Below are 16,352 nucleotides of genomic sequence, written 5' to 3'. Positions count from 1 at the left end.
GGACATCATTAAGAATTTCTTTTTTTTTTTTTGGTCCTCTAAATATGAATCAAATATCTTGTGAGTAAAACCAATTTGTTCAAACTTCATTCTTTTTTTAAAAGATTTTATTTATTTGTTTATTTATTTTTTTTTCTCATTTTATTTATTTTTTCAGCGTAACAGTATTCATTCTTTTTGCACAACACCCAGTGCTCCATGAAAACGTGCCCTCCCCATTACCCACCACCTGTTCCCCCAACCTCCCACCCCTGACCCTTCAAAACCCTCAGGTTGCCCCAACCTCCCACCCCTGACCCTTCAAAACCCTCAGGTTGTTTTTCAGAGTCCATAGTCTCTTATGGTTCGCTTCCCCTCCCCAATGTCCATAGCCCGCTCCCCCTCCCCCAATCCCACCTCCCCGCAGCAACCCCCAGTTTGTTTTGTGAGATTAAGAGTCATTTATGGTTTGTCTCCCTCCCAATCCCATCTTGTTTCATTCATTCTTCTCCTATCTCCTACCCCCCCATGTTGCTTCTCCATGTCCTCATATCAGGGAGATCATATGATAGTTGTCTTTCTCCAATTGACTTATTTCACTAAGCATGATACGCTCTAGTTCCATCCACGTCGTCGCAAATGGCAAGATTTCATTTCTTTTGATGGCTGCATAGTATTCCATTGTGTATATATACCACATCTTCTTGATCCATTCATCTGTTGATGGACATCTAGGTTCTTTCCATAGTCTGGCTATTGTAGACATTGCTGCTATAAACATTCGGGTACACGTGCCCCTTCGGATCACTATGTTTGTATCTTTAGGGTAAATACCCAGTAGTGCAATTGCTGGGTCATAGGGTAGTTCTATTTTCAACATTTTGAGGAACCTCCATGCTGTTTTCCAGAGTGGTTGCACCAGCTTGCATTCCCACCAACAGTGGAGGAGGGTTCCCCTTTCTCCACATCCTCTCCAGCATCTGTCATTTCCTGACTTGTTCATTTTAGCCATTCTGACTGGTGTGAGGTGATATCTCATTGTGGTTTTGATTTGTATTTCCCTGATGGCGAGTGACGTGGAGCATTTTTTCATGTGTCTGTTGGCCATCTGGATGTCTTCTTTGCAGAAATGTCTGTTCATGTCCTCTGCCCATTTCTTGATTGGATTGTTTGTTCTTTGGGTGTTGAGTTTGCTAAGTTCCTTATAGATTTTGGATACTAGCCCTTTATCTGATATGTCGTTTGCAAATATCTTCTCCCATTCTGTCAGTTGTCTTTTGGTTTTGTTAACTGTTTCCTTTGCTGTGCAAAAGCTTTTGATCTTGATGAAATCCCAACAGTTCATTTTTGCCCTTGCTTCCCTTGCCTTTGCCGTTGTTCCTAGGAAGATGTTGCTACGGCTGAGGTCGAAGAGGTTGCTGCCTGCATTCTCCTCAAGGATTTTGATGGATTCCTTTCTCACATTGAGGTCCTTCATCCATTTGGAGTCTATTTTTGTGTGTGGTGTAAGGAAGTGGTCCAATTTCATTTTTCTGCATGTGGCTGTCCAATTTTCCCAGCACCATTTATTGAAGAGGCTGTCTTTTTTCCATTGGACATTCTTTCCTGCTTTGTCGAAGATTAGTTGACCATAGAGTTGAGGGTCGATTTCTGGGCTCTCTATTCTGTTCCACTGATCTATGTGTCTGTTTTTGTGCCAGTACCATGCTGTCTTGATGATGACAGCTTTGTAATAGAGCTTGAAGTCCGGAATTGTAATGCCACCAACTTTGGCTTTGTTCTTCAATATTTATTTGTTTATTTATTTAAAAGAGAACGCAGAGCAGGGCGCCTAGGTGGCTCAGTGGGTTAAGCCGCTGCCTTCGGCTCAGGTCATGATCTCAGGGTCCTGGGATCGAGTCCCGCATCGGGCTCTCTGCTCAGCGGTGAGCCTGCTTCCCTCTCTCTCTCTCTGCCTGCCTCTCTGTCTACTTGTGATCTCTCTTTCTGTCAAATAAATAAATAAATAAATAAAAGTTAAAAAAAAAATTTAAAAAAAAGAGAACGCAGAGCAAGAAAGAGAAAAAGCAGGGGAACGGGCAGAGGGAGCAGCAGACTCCCCATTGAGCAGAGAGCCCAATGCAGGGCTTGATCCCAGGAAGCTCGGATCATGACCTGTGCAGAAGGTAGATTCTCAACCAACAGGCTACCCAGGGGCCCCTCAAACATCAGTCTTAAAAAAAGGCAAATACCATGCTTTTATATCTTTGTATTTGAACTACAGTGACCAGAATTGATATGAATGTATAAAAGTTTAATTTACTTTTGCTCTAAAACTAATATTGTAAAATGGCTTCCTTACTGCTGGAATAATTGGCAACTTAAAAAAAGGCCATGATTTTCTCATTCTTAGTTTGAGTATAGAATAAGTAGTGTGTTGAGATGCCCCAGGAGAGGTGTTCTTCATTTCAATTTCCCTACCCAAGTCCCCCACTTCTGGTTGGATATAGAATGTTCACACCCAGGTACCTCTGCTCTGCTTGCTAATTCTTCTTTTTCTTTTCCCCTCATATCTTTAAGTTTTTTTCTTCTTTCTTTCCTATGCATGTTTTGCATGAAGAACCCATTCTGGTTCCTTGCCTTTCCATTTCACAATTGAAATACAAAAGTGCAGCTGATTGGGTAGGTTGCTCATTGTAAACACAATGTAGGAACCACAGTTTTGCAGATGGCAGGATGGGAGAAGTTGCAAAGATGGATTGTGTTACTTCTAGAAGACTGTATTGTATCTTGTCTTACTGTAGAAGATAACTTTAAATATTCACTCTGTCTATTGAAGTGGCATATTTTTAAAATTAAAATGACCCTTACCTTATAGAATAAATACCTATATGAGATGAATCCCAGTTTCCCCAATATTGGTCACTGATGTAGGATCTCATGTGAGCTTCAAGGAGTTTCCTGAATGTAAATACTATAATTTTTACTTCAGCAGAGGAGGTTCTTGTATGAAATCACCTGAGTTTCCTCTATAGGAAGAGATATTAAATGGTCATACTGCTGATGCTGGAAAATTGAGTTACCACTTGCTACCAGGACTCTGCAGTTGGAATCCAGAGAGTATTGTCCCGTTCAATAACATCTATTTGTACACAACAAACCAATTACCAAGAAGCATCCATAATTGGAAAGATAACATTCATTATTATCCCCACAGTGTTATGCATTTTGAATAAGATTATTAATTTGCTTTAATCTATTCATTTATTGTTTTGTTTTCCATCCCCAAATATGGCTGTGCTTAGTCTTTTCATACTTCTCTTTTCTATTTCTAATGAGACCTTAATTAAAAATAATTGACTCACAATTGGAGGGGGAGGCAAAACATAAGAGACTATGGACTCTGAAAAACAACCTGAGGGTTTTGAAGGGGCGGGGGAGTGAGGGGGTTGGGGGAACCAGGTGGTGGGTAATAGGGAGGGCACGTATTGCATGGAGCACTGGGTGTTGTGCAAAAAGAATGAATACTGTTACGCTGAAAAAATAAATAAAATGGGAAAAAAAAACAAAACAATGAATACTGTTACGCTGAAAAAATAAATTAATTAATTAAAAACAGGGTAAAAAAAATAAATAAAAATAATTGACTCAGACACAGAAAGGGCTGTATGTAGGTGTGCATAATTTTTTTTTCATGGTATTAAGGAACTGGATGATATTTGACTCAGAAGACCCAAAGTCAGCCTTCTCATTATTTCATTTGTATTTTAGTGGGCTTTTATCAATATATGTGATTTTTGCCTTTTAACTCTTGGCCTGTGCAGCTATAATACATTTCTATAATTCATATATTTAATTATTCTGTGAGTTTATAATTTTTTTTCTGAATTGATATGTAGGCTATAACTATTTCTTGGAATTTTTCCAAGGTAAATTTGTATCTGTGTTCTATAGCATAGAAATTTGCAGCCACAGATGTTTACTTTTCAAGTTTTTAAGTGTCCACAGAACTATATTTGGAGAAGTTTTAGGGGTTTTGTGTTTTTTATTTATTTTTTGAGAAGTTTTAAATTCCTTCCCAACAGATAGAGAGATGGGTGACTACCCTTACCATAATATAAGCATTCCCTTCTGCTTCTTAAGTGATTTTCAAGTCATGTGAATCTATCTGTAACCAGTAACACCAGGCTCTTGGAAAGATTTTAATCTCAAACTACCTGTTTTCCAATATATGTGGAAATTGGCACTATTTGAAAAGAAAAAATTCCTGGAGGATTACACAAAACCATGCATTCTATTTTTTCCCTTAGTTAAAGCACATATTATCTCTGGATCAAGCTAGACCATGTTAGACTTGTATACAGTGATACACATATTTCAGTGTAATTTATACATTTATTGTTAGTCACATCTTCTATAAAATGGTGATTAATAACTACCTTTTGGGTTTATCATGATAACCGAATTAAGTAAATCACATGGAATATTAAGTACACTTCTTAGAACAAAATCAGTGTTCAAAAATGTTGGCTTTATTTTTAAAAATCATACCTGTAAGGTATAAAAGTGCTCCTTTCTGCCGAGGACCAATAAGGAAGTGTCACAAAGGGGGTAACGCCTAAACTGGAGCACGAAGGACGAGCAGGAATCTTCCACAGAGCAAAAGGACATAAAGGAACAGCATGCACAAAGGCATTGAGATGCAGCAAAAGGAAGCAAGAGGCCTGGTTATAAAGAAACATGGTGAAAAGGTTGAGAGGTTTAGGTTTTATTTTGGAATTGAATTGTATCTGGTCTATTAGATTTTTGTTTTCTTTAACTGTGAATTTTAGAAATAATGGAAAATCTGAAAAGAATTATCTAAGTCATCTTTCACAGTATTATGAAAACACTTAATGGATAATAAGTCAATTTTGACATCAATTTAGTTACTGAAGTTGGTGTAAAAATATTGAAGAAAATGAAAATATGTTGACTAAAGGATTTGAAATGTGCATTCTGTTGTATTTTGAGCAATACTTAATTTAATAGCAAGATTTAATTTTCAATTGCTCTTCTGTATATAACATTATTATAAAGTGCTCCAAGATAACATTATTCAAAAAAGAATCTGTCATTGGAAGGCAATAAATTTCTCATTAATTTATATGTTTTGAAAATTTGTATTTGACAATCCTCTCTAAGCAAAACACTATAAAATACTTTAAATATTTATTTATCAGAATTTTTTTATCTATAGGAAGAATACACACAGCAGTATTTAAAAAAAAATTCTAAACCTAAGAAGACATAGGTATCATCCCACCATAAACACAGTGCGTGAACTTGACATAATTATAACACTTTCCTGGACCTCATTTCTTTATCTGACCAAAGTGATTTATCTTCCCTCTGGTGAGGATGGAGCCCCTCTTTTGTGATTACTCATCATCCATTTCCAAATGTACAAATATTTTATGACCAGAACTTAGAGCACAAAGTGGATTAGAGAAGGAAAACATAAAATTCTGCTTACATTTACTCCTATTAAATACATTTTTCAAAAATCATTTGGAAAGGGCATTATATTAACAATATACCTATAGATAAAAGTTAAAGTTAATAGTGATAATTCAAAAAATGAGATGACTTTTAGAGTTTTAAATTATGCCCATATGCAAATCTGACAACCTATATTTTCAGTACATTATTAAAATCTAGAGATATACTTTTTCATTTATTCCTATGTGTTTATCTTTCTTTAGCAAATTTTATAATTTACTCATTGCAAAAGTGTTTACCTAAATATCTCTAGATGGTTCAATATATTTTTTAAATATTCTCTTTGACATAGATCAACATAGAACTATTTTTCTCTCATTTGTAAACTCATATGTAAGAAGAAATTTCTTTTTTATTAGGAAATGTTACTCTATTTATGGTAGTCATTAAATTAACAAACATATTAAAATTCTTTGCCAAATAGTAACCTAATAAAATACAGTTTAGTAAACAGTAGCCTTCCATGACTTGATTTCCTCAGTTATTTGGATCAAATTTTCATTGTTCTTAAGGTTAGAAAATGCATCTACAAACACAATTAACTATACAGTAGATGAATACTCAGTCTCCAGTCAGCAATAAGGGCCTATTTATTTGTGAGTTAGCATATTTCTACAATTATGATCATGAAATATAAATCTGCAACTATTGATGTAGTAACTGAAATATGATCCTTACGTTCACTCTCCTTCTGTGTCAGCCTGTTAAGAGTGTTCTGCAGAATGCTAGTATTCCTATAGATGCTTCTTGGAAAATAAGGTTCTATAAACAAATGTTTGGGAATTTTGGATTCAAGAAAGAGAAACAAATGGTGTTACTTTTGTTTCAGTGTCAAGTCGGCCAGAGGAGTCTTAATTGGAATACAGAACTAGTTTTTTTGGTGATATTTCATGGGATTAGAGATACTGCACAGGATATATTTTGGGAAATGCAGTTCTGTTTAAAAACATTTTACATAAGATGAAATAAAACAAAATAAAAATTGTAACCCTCCTGGCCTCTGCTACTCAGAGGAAGATGAGAGCTGCAGACTTAGATGCTTTTCTGGGAAGAGAAAAGACAGCACTGTTCTAGGCTTCTCAGAAGTTTGCTATTAGAGTATTATTCCTTTATTCTTTAAAAGTGTAAAGGGGGGGCGCCTGGGTGGCTCAGTGGGTTAAAGCCTCTGCCTTCGGCTCAGGTCATGATCCCAGGGTCCTGGGATCCAGCTCCACATCGGGATCTCTGCTCAGCGGGGAGCCTGCTTCCCCCTCTTTCTCTGCCTGCCTCACTGCCTACTTGTGATCTATATCTGTCAAATAAATAAATAAAATCTTAAAAAAAAAAAGTGTAAAGGGGACCCAAATTGAAGCAAAAAATAAAAAGAAGATTAAAGATGTATTTTCTGGATACACTAGTAGAAATAAAATTGTGGTTTTAATGTAAGGTTTATTATGTGATGGACTTGAAAAACGTCCAGTTGCAAATCAGACTAATTGCCCTTCTCTTATGAAGTCAGTCTGGAGGGTGAAGTGTGGAGATTGCTTTTCTTCTATGTGAATTACTTGTTTCTCTAAAGAAAAAAAAAATTAACATAAGGAAATCCCTAAGAGTTTTAAATATAGATATCTCCAAAGGGTTATTGCTGCCAAGTTTTTTTTTTTCCAATGTCACATAATCTTTGTATAATATATAGATGATAACAAAGCAATCAGGCCACATTCATAAAAGCCCAGTGACAGATAATTTAGTTGAATCTGAGGATTAGAATTAATTGTCTCTCTTTGTTCCAAGTTCTAAATCTTGGTAAATGATTCACTGCATGTCGTTACAGCTTAATATTTGCATGAAATCACAGTTTAGCTGGCATAATTTAACAGCAATTAAAAAGCTATTTAATCGTCATGCAAATTGGTATAAGGGCCCTTGAGTAAGAAGGGTGTCTGCTTTTTTTTTTTTTAAAGTATCTCCAGGCCGACAGTTATACGCTTGCAGACACCCATAACATAATTGATAACATTCTTCCTATTCATGGAAATATAAGTGAATAATAATTCATGTTTTCCTTTATAAATAACAGAAAAGAGCAACAATATGAATATGTCATTCTGTAGGAAGGCCTTATTATGATAATGATAATGTATCTTTATCTTCCAGGCATAAGTCTAGGTTGGAGGTAAGCTACACATGTCCTCGTCCTCTAGCTTATAATACCTTCCATATTTTCCCTTCTGAAGAAAGACACTTCTGTAACTCTCTGAAACATGAAATGGCATAAAACAAAATATGCAGAAACCTGTTAGAAAAGCTAACCATTCCATTTCTAGGTCAGGCTTTAGATAATATATGTACAGATGACTGAGGCCCTTACCCATCAGGCTGCTGTTATCACGATCCAGCAAAAAGAAAAAGAAAAATATAAAATAACAATTCTTAATATCTCAAACCCAACATATAACATGTAAATTTATGAGTAATGTTATACTACTCTAACACTGTATAACAGATCTCACTAATGAGTCCCCGTACTTATTCAAACTATTCCGTACATGGCAGCCAGAAAACTCGAATGTTCTTTTTTAAACACTTTACTTTCATATATAAAATCTCTAAGCCTGTTGCTGTTGTGCATAGAAAAATATCCAGACTCATTACAATGAACCTAGGAGTCTTACACTTTCCAACCGCTTCCTCTTCCCTTAAAGCTTACTTTCTTTCTCCTTTTGCATTCTAGCCATAGTGGTTATCAGCCAGTTCCTTGACTATTTTCAGATCTTTCTTGACTAAAGAACCTTCTACCCTTAATACTTCTTACTCCTCTGACATCCTCTTCCTCACCACCTCCATGAGGCTTTCTCATAATGATTCTCAGATTAGTCTTCCTGATAATCTTTGGGTTTTTTAAGATTTTATTTATTTATTTTTCCACTTATTTATTTTGAGAGAGAGTGAGAGAAAGATCACGGGAATGGGGGAGGAAGAGCAGGAGGGAGAGGAACAAGCAGATTTCACACTGAACATGGAGCCGGATGTGGAGCTTGATCCCATGACCCTGAGACCATGACCTGAGCCAAAATGGAGAGTCAGACACTCAACTGACAGCCACCCAGGCACCCGTGGTCCTCCTGTTAATGTTTAGTTTACTTCCTTTCCTTTTGATGTTTGCAATTGTACTTATTATAATTTGAATTTTATTCTTCTTTTAATGTTTGCCTGCCATTCAACTTAAATATATATAACAAAGTAGGAATTTGTTACATTCACACTGTAAGTCCCAAATCTAGCAGGTTATCTGGCACACATAGTAGTCACTTAAAAAATATTTATTTCATGAATGAATGACTATATCTCGAGATCCAAAAGGACCCTATATCAAAACTTGAATTTCTTTCTGTGAAAAGAAGGTTACAGCTAATTCTATACCACCTTCTAGGCAAACTTTCTTGATAGCAGAAATTTAAAGAATTGTTTTAGATTTCTTAAAACTAATCATTCTAAAATATGACAGGATTGTTATTTTATTATATTTATACAATGAATCTATCAAAAGCATATTCTCTTACAGATAGGATTCTGTATTATTTCACATGTAGTGTAGTGCTGACTCCTAGTAGACCTTTAGTTAATGTTTATACAAGGAATGATACAAAACTGAGGTTTGTTTGTTTGTTTGTTTTTAAACTGGGATTTAAAGTACTCACATAAGTGTAAAAGATTATTGGCACAATTTTAATAAAAGACTGGAGTAGTTAAAGTTTATTAAGTACTCTATGCAGTGTGATCCACATGGAGAAATATTAAGAAACATAGTGTGTTTTTGTATATGTATGCATTTTTTCAAATTTTGAAAATGGTGATGTAATTATTAAAATGTAATTAAAACCATCACATAATTTAAAATCATTTTTGCTTATGATATATTCCAGTAAACAAATTTTCAAAGTGTAATTACCATATCTTTTGGATATTTTTGGCTTTTGATTTTTTCATATTCATATACCAAAGTTAAGATAGAGACCATCTTTCCCCCCACTCAAGACTTCCAGGCTTAATCAGATGTTTTTAACCATATTTCTTTATGGTTCCCATCAGAAAAGCTCAAACTAATATACAAGACAAATGTTTATTGATGAAGTTTTCAATTTAGCATCCTTCTAATTCATTGTCCTACACATGTACATTTGTTTTTTAATTGCTTTTCTCTAGGGCCACCTTCAGCTCCTAGGAATGTGGCTTTTAACATCAATGAAACGGCCCTTATTTTGGAATGGAGTCCACCAAGTGACACAGGAGGGAGGAAAGATCTCACATACAGTGTAATCTGTAAGAAATGTGGCTTAGACACCAGCCAGTGTGAGGACTGTGGTGGAGGACTCCGCTTCATCCCAAGACATTCTGGCTTGATCAACAATTCTGTGATAGTACTTGACTTTGTGTCTCACGTGAATTACACCTTTGAAATAGAAGCCATGAATGGAGTTTCTGAGTTGAGCTTTTCTCCCAAGCCATTCACAGCTATAACAGTGACTACGGATCAAGATGGTAAGTTCCATTGGTATTCTCTCTAAACAAACCTATAATTCCCTTCTCATGCATAATATCCTTGGTGGGCCTTATTCACTGAGGTGCAGTTGTACACTCTATACACTAAAGAGGTGATCTTCTGGTTGTTGTTCTTACTGGTTTCTAAGGTCCAGAAGATTTTTATATTACTTTTTATTAGTGAGGTTAATTAGATATAATGCTTCTCAGCAATGTTTATGCACTGCTTTTGATATAATCCTGTACAAATACATCTTAATGAGCAAGTCCATATTACTTACCAACAAATGTCAGATAAAAAAAAATGTTGCTAAGGGAATTGAAATCAGTTACTCCACTTATGCTGTCATTCTTTTTCCATATCAAATAAAGCAAATAGTTAAGAATTTATGTTAAGTATAATTCGTATCTATGTTGTAAACATATTGCAGCCAACATGCTTAACTGTGATCTACTCTGAAAAGTAAAAGCAAAAAATATCCAGAAATGTATCCAAATGCTGTTGTTAAGTATCATTTGCAAAAAGTTGTTGAATAGTCTTTTTTAAAAATCCAATTGCTTTCAGTTAAATGTTCCCTTCATAACAGTATAGATTTTTACTATAACATAGGCACAAATACCCCTATGATTCTTGTAACAATATATTCTCTTTAGTTCCCTCATAACATGATTTGTTGCAGTAAATGATACAGGAAAAGCATCAGAGATTTTAAAAACTCCCTTCGAGAAGCATTCGTAAATTATGTGGGCACACAAGTGATTTACTTATAGCAGAGAGTGTTGTTGTATATGAGCATATATATGTGAGACAAATTTATAAAGATAAAACTATTTTTATGCTGTAACAAATGCCACAAACTATGTGGTTTAAACAACAGAAATTTATTTTCTCATAGTTCTAGAGGCTAGAATTCAAGAATAGTGTATCAGCAAGTTTGATATCATCACTCAGCAATAAAAGGGAAGAAATTATCGATGCACACAACTTAGATGAACTCTAAGAGCTCTATGCTGAGTGAAAAAGTCAATTTCAAAGGGATGCATACTGTGTGATTCACTTATATAACATTCTTGAAATGACATAATTATAGACATGAAGAATAGATAAGTGGTGGCCAAAGCTGGGAACTGGGGGAGAGGGATATGGCCGCGAAAGATACGAGAGAGCCTTTTGGTGATAATACAGTTACATACCTTGATTGTTGTGACAGTTACACGAAGTTGCATATGTGATAAATTGCATAGAGCTACACACACACACACACACACACACACACAGTGGATTTTACTAATGTCAATTTCCTGGTTTTTATTTTGTACCATAGTTATGCAGATAGTTAACACTATGGAGGCTGAGTAAATGGTGTATGGGATCTCACTATACATATTTTTTGAATCTATAATCATTGCAAAATTTTAGAAAGTTGCCAAACCTGTAAGATGTGTAGAAAGAAACTTTAATATTCTATTTAATGAATGTGATTTTTATTTAAATGGTTACACGTAAATTCACTTTGCTGGTAATCTTCAGAAATAGATCTGATAAATAAAGCTAAGTCACATAGTACTGTGCAATCATCACCTTGTATTTACCCTGCAGTTTTACCCTTCATTTAGCAAATAACTACACATCATAGAATTTGCTTTATGGCTTTTAAAAAGGAATTCCTATTTCCTCTTTTTTCCCTTCTTTCTCATAGTATCAACAAAGTCTGGTCAAATATATCTTCAGGGTATAAGAGATGAACATCTTCTGTTCCTCTCTACATTAGCAGATGATATCTAAAGCATTTTGGCCCCCATTGGGTCAAAAAAATACAACTCAGAACAACCATTCTTAACCATAGGGTATAAATAATTAAGTTGGGTGATAAAAGCAGTATTTCACTTTAAATAAAATATATATGTACATTTCTTTACATAATTTCATACATATTGCATTGAGCAGTCTTTCATTCTAGGATTAAAAGAGAATTCATTTACTCTACTTTCTCACTTAGCAGAAGACAGAATATAAATTGTTTCTCATTTTTAAAATGAGAGAATTCATTAAAACTGTATTGCTTTGAAGACAGAAGTTTAATTAGGCACAAAATAAAATATAGTATCCATCTATTGAGACTATACATTCTGGAAGGATACTATTACTAAACAGGCCTCCCCAGTAAATTTCATTTTGTTGAAGAATATTAATAAATAATAATTGTTAATTTAATTTAGCTGTCTTTAAGATGTAAATAGTAAGAAAAATCTAAATTTATATAAATTTTATTTGAAAAGTACATAAAGGACCTAACTGAGCTAAAATATTGCCAAAAAATTAATGAAATATTATGACCATCAGAAAAAAAGACAAGGATATCCACTCTTATTTCTTTTATTCAACATATTGCTAGAAAATCTACCCATAACAATGAGACAACAAAAAGAAATAAAAGGCATCCAAATTGGTAAGAAAGAATTGTAGTTGACATGATACTCTAAGTAGAAAACCTTAAAGACTCTACAAAAAAAATACTAGAACTGATAAACAAATTCAGTAAAGTTGTAGCATACCAAGTCAATGTACAGAAATCTGTTGCATTTCTTTTTTTTTTTTAATTAATTTTTTTTTATTTTCATTTTATTTATTTTTTTCAGTGTAACAGTATTCATTGTTTTTGCACAACACCCAGTGCTCCATGCAAAACGTGCCCTCCGCATTACCCACCACCTGTTCCCCCAACCTCCCACCCCTGACCCTTCAAAACCCTCAGGTTGCCCCAACCTCCCACCCCTGACCCTTCAAAACCCTCAGGTTGTTTTTCAGAGTCCATAGTCTCTTATGGTTCGCCTCCCCTCCCCAATGTCCATAGCCCGCTCCCCCTCTCCCAATCCCACCTCCCCCCAGCAACCCCCAGTTTGTTTTGTGAGATTAAGAGTCATTTATGGTTTGTCTCCCTCCCAATCCCATCTTGTTTCATTTACTCTTCTCCTATCCCCCTACCCCCCCATGTTGCTTCTCCATGTCCTCATATCAGGGAGATCATATGATAGTTGTCTTTCTCCAATTGACTTATTTCACTAAGCATGATACGCTCTAGTTCCATCCACGTCGTCGCAAATGGCATGATTTCATTTCTTTTGATGGCTGCATAGTATTCCATTGTGTATATATACCACATCTTCTTTATCCATTCATCTGTTGATGGACATCTAGGTTCTTTCCATAGTCTGGCTATTGTAGACATTGCTGCTATAAACATTCGGGTACACGTGCCCCTTCGGATCACTATGTTTGTATCTTTAGGGTAAATACCCAGTAGTGCAATTGCTGGGTCATAGGGTAGTTCTATTTTCAACATTTTGAGGAACCTCCATGCTGTTTTCCAGAGTGGTTGCACCAGCTTGCATTCCCACCAACAGTGGAGGAGGGTTCCCCTTTCTCTGCATCCTCGCCAGCATCTGTCATTTCCTGACTTGTTAATTTTAGCCATTCTGACTGGTGTGAGGTGATATCTCATTGTGGTTTTGATTTGTATTTCCCTGATGCCGAGTGACATGGAGCACTTTTTCATGTGTCTGTTGGCCATCTGGATGTCTTCTTTGCAGAAATGTCTGTTCATGTCCTCTGCCCATTTCTTGATTGGATTGTTTGTTCTTTGGGTGTTGAGTTTGCTAAGTTCCTTATAGATTTTGGATACTAGCCCTTTCATCAAGATCAAAAGCTTTTGCACAGCAAAGGAAACAGTTAACAAAACCAAAAGACAACTGACAGAATGGGAGAAGATATTTGCAAACGACATATCAGATAAAGGGCATTTCTATACACCAATAATGAAGCAGTGGAAAGAGAAATCAAGGAATCAAACCCATTTACAATTGCACAAAAACCATAATATAGCTACGAATAAATCTAACAAGAGATGAAAGAACTGAAAACTCTATACTCTGAAAACTATAAAAACACTGAGGAAAGAAATTGAAGACAGCAAAAAAAAAAAAAAAAAATGGAAAGACATTCCATGCTCATGGATTGAAAGAACAAATATTATTAAAATGTCTATACTGTTCAAAGCAATTTGCACATTTAATGCAATGCCTATCAAAAACCACTAGCATTTTTCACAGAACTAGAATAAACAATCCTAAAATTTGTATGGAACCACCAGAGACCCCATATAGCCAAAGCAATTTTGAAAAAGAAAAGCAAAGCTGGAAGCATCACAATTCCATACTTCAAACTATATTACAAAGCTGTAGTGATCAAGATAGTATGATATTGGCACAAAAATAGATACATAGATCAATAGAATAAAATAGAAAACCCAGAAATGAGCCCACAACTATATGGTCAATTAATCTTCAACAAGCATGCAAGAATGAAGATCCAATAGGAAAAAGGCAGTCTCTTCAAAAATGGTGTTGGGAAACCTGGACAGCAACATGCAAAAGAAGGAAACTAGACCACTTTCTTACACCATACACAAAAATAAATTCAAAATGAATTAAAGACCTAAATGTGAGACTTGAAACCATAAAAATTCTAGAAAAGAACATAGGCAGTAATCTCTTTCACATCAGCCATAGAGCTTTTTCTAGATATGTCTCCTAAAGTAAGGGAAACAAAAGCAAAAATAAACTACTGGGACCACATTAAAAAAAAAAAAAAAGCTTCTGTACAGCAAAGGAAACAATCAACAAATCTAAAAGGCAACCTAAGAAATGAGAGAAGATATTTGCATATGATACATAGAATAAAAGGGTAGGATACAAATTATATAAAGAACTTATAAAACTCTTAACACCTAAAACAAATAATCCAATTAAAAATGGGCAGAAGACATGAACAGCCATTTCTCCAAAGACATCCAGATGGCAAACAGATACCTGAAAAGATGCTCATCATCGCTTACCATCAGGGAAATGTAAATCAAAACTACAATGAGATATCACCTCACACCTGTCAGAATGGCTAAAACCAACAACACAAAAACCAACAATGCTGGTGAGAATGTGGAGAAAAAAAGATTCCTCTTTAACTGTTGGTGGGAATGCAAACTAGCACGGTCACTCTGGAAACCAGTATGGCTGTTTCTTTAAAAGTTAAAAATAGAACTACCCTATGATCCAGAATGACACTACTGAGTATTTACCAAAGAATACAAAACACTAATTCTAAGGGATACATGCATCCCTATGATTATAACAGCATTATTTACAATTGCCAAATTATGGAAGCAGCCCAAATGTCCATATATGATGGTTAAAGAAGATGTGGTATACATACCATGGACTATGATTCAATGATAAAGAAGAATGAAATTGTGCCATTTGCAATGACATGGATAGAACTAGACAGTATAATGCTAAGCAAATTAAGTCATTCAGAGAAAGACAAATGCCATATGATTTCACTCACATGTGGAATTTAAGAAACAAAAACCAAATGAGCAAAGGGGAAAAGAGAGAGAGAAAGTGAGATAAACCAAGAAACAGACTCTTAACCATAGAGAAAAAACTGATGATTATCAGAGGGAAGGGATATGGGGGGATGGGTTAAATAGGTGATTTGTTTAAGGAGAGCACTTTTCATGGTGAGCATGAGGTGATGTATGGGATTATTGAATCAGTACATTGTACACCTGAAACTAATTTAACATAGTATGTTAAGTAACTGGAATTCAAGTAAAAACTTTTAAAAAACAACAAAAATAGGCCTGTATACAGGATAGTAGTGAGCCATTGAATATTAAAACACATTTACCTGGCCCTAACCAAAAAAAAAAAAAAAAAAAGTATGATCAGCCTTACAAGTATGAGTGACTCTCCCCATGTCACAATTTTGAGAAACACCAAGAGAGCCTTGTCTCTCTGTGCTGAAATTCTGACATTAGAATATCACATCTTTAAAAAGGCAGATGATTTAAGCAAGGGTAACTAAAATAGCTCAATCTGTGCATGTATCAGTTATGCTTTTTTTTTTTTTAAAGACTTTATCTATTTACTTGACAGAGATCACAAGGAGGCCTAGAGGCAGGCAGATGGGGGTTGGGGGGGGAAGCAGGCTCCCCGCCGAGCAGAGAGCCCGATGTGGGGCTCAATCCCAGGACCCTGGGATCACAACCCTAGCCAAAAGCAGAGGCCCTAACCCACTGAGGCACCCAGGTGCCCTGTCCTTTTAATATCATATCCTATTGTTGGATTAAAAAAGGACCTTATAGTAACTGGAGTCTCCCAGAAGCCAGCTTCAGCTGTTATGTGTGTGGCAGCCTTAATAAGATAATAGATTTACTGTTGCAGATTAAGAAGGCATTTTCCATCATCTCAGTTGGGTATCTTTGGAAGATATC

General features: G+C 35.4%; 1 protein-coding gene across 3 annotated transcripts in view; it reads left to right on the top strand.

Moving 5' to 3' along the window:
* The window catches only part of EPHA6 (EPH receptor A6), a 929,004-nt gene that overhangs the window by 454,292 nt on the left and 458,360 nt on the right, over window positions 1-16,352 (top strand). For all 3 annotated transcript variants that reach the window (XM_046001268.1, XM_046001267.1, XM_046001266.1), the window contains exon 5: window positions 9,685-10,020. In XM_046001268.1, coding sequence (XP_045857224.1) covers window positions 9,685-10,020 — 336 coding nt within the window. The remainder of the gene's footprint in view (window positions 1-9,684; window positions 10,021-16,352) is intronic.

The sequence above is a fragment of the Meles meles genome, chromosome 4, assembly GCF_922984935.1.
Source record: "Meles meles chromosome 4, mMelMel3.1 paternal haplotype, whole genome shotgun sequence".
Classification (NCBI taxonomy): Eukaryota; Metazoa; Chordata; class Mammalia; order Carnivora; family Mustelidae; genus Meles; species Meles meles.
This window is presented reverse-complemented; position numbering and strand designations above follow the sequence as displayed.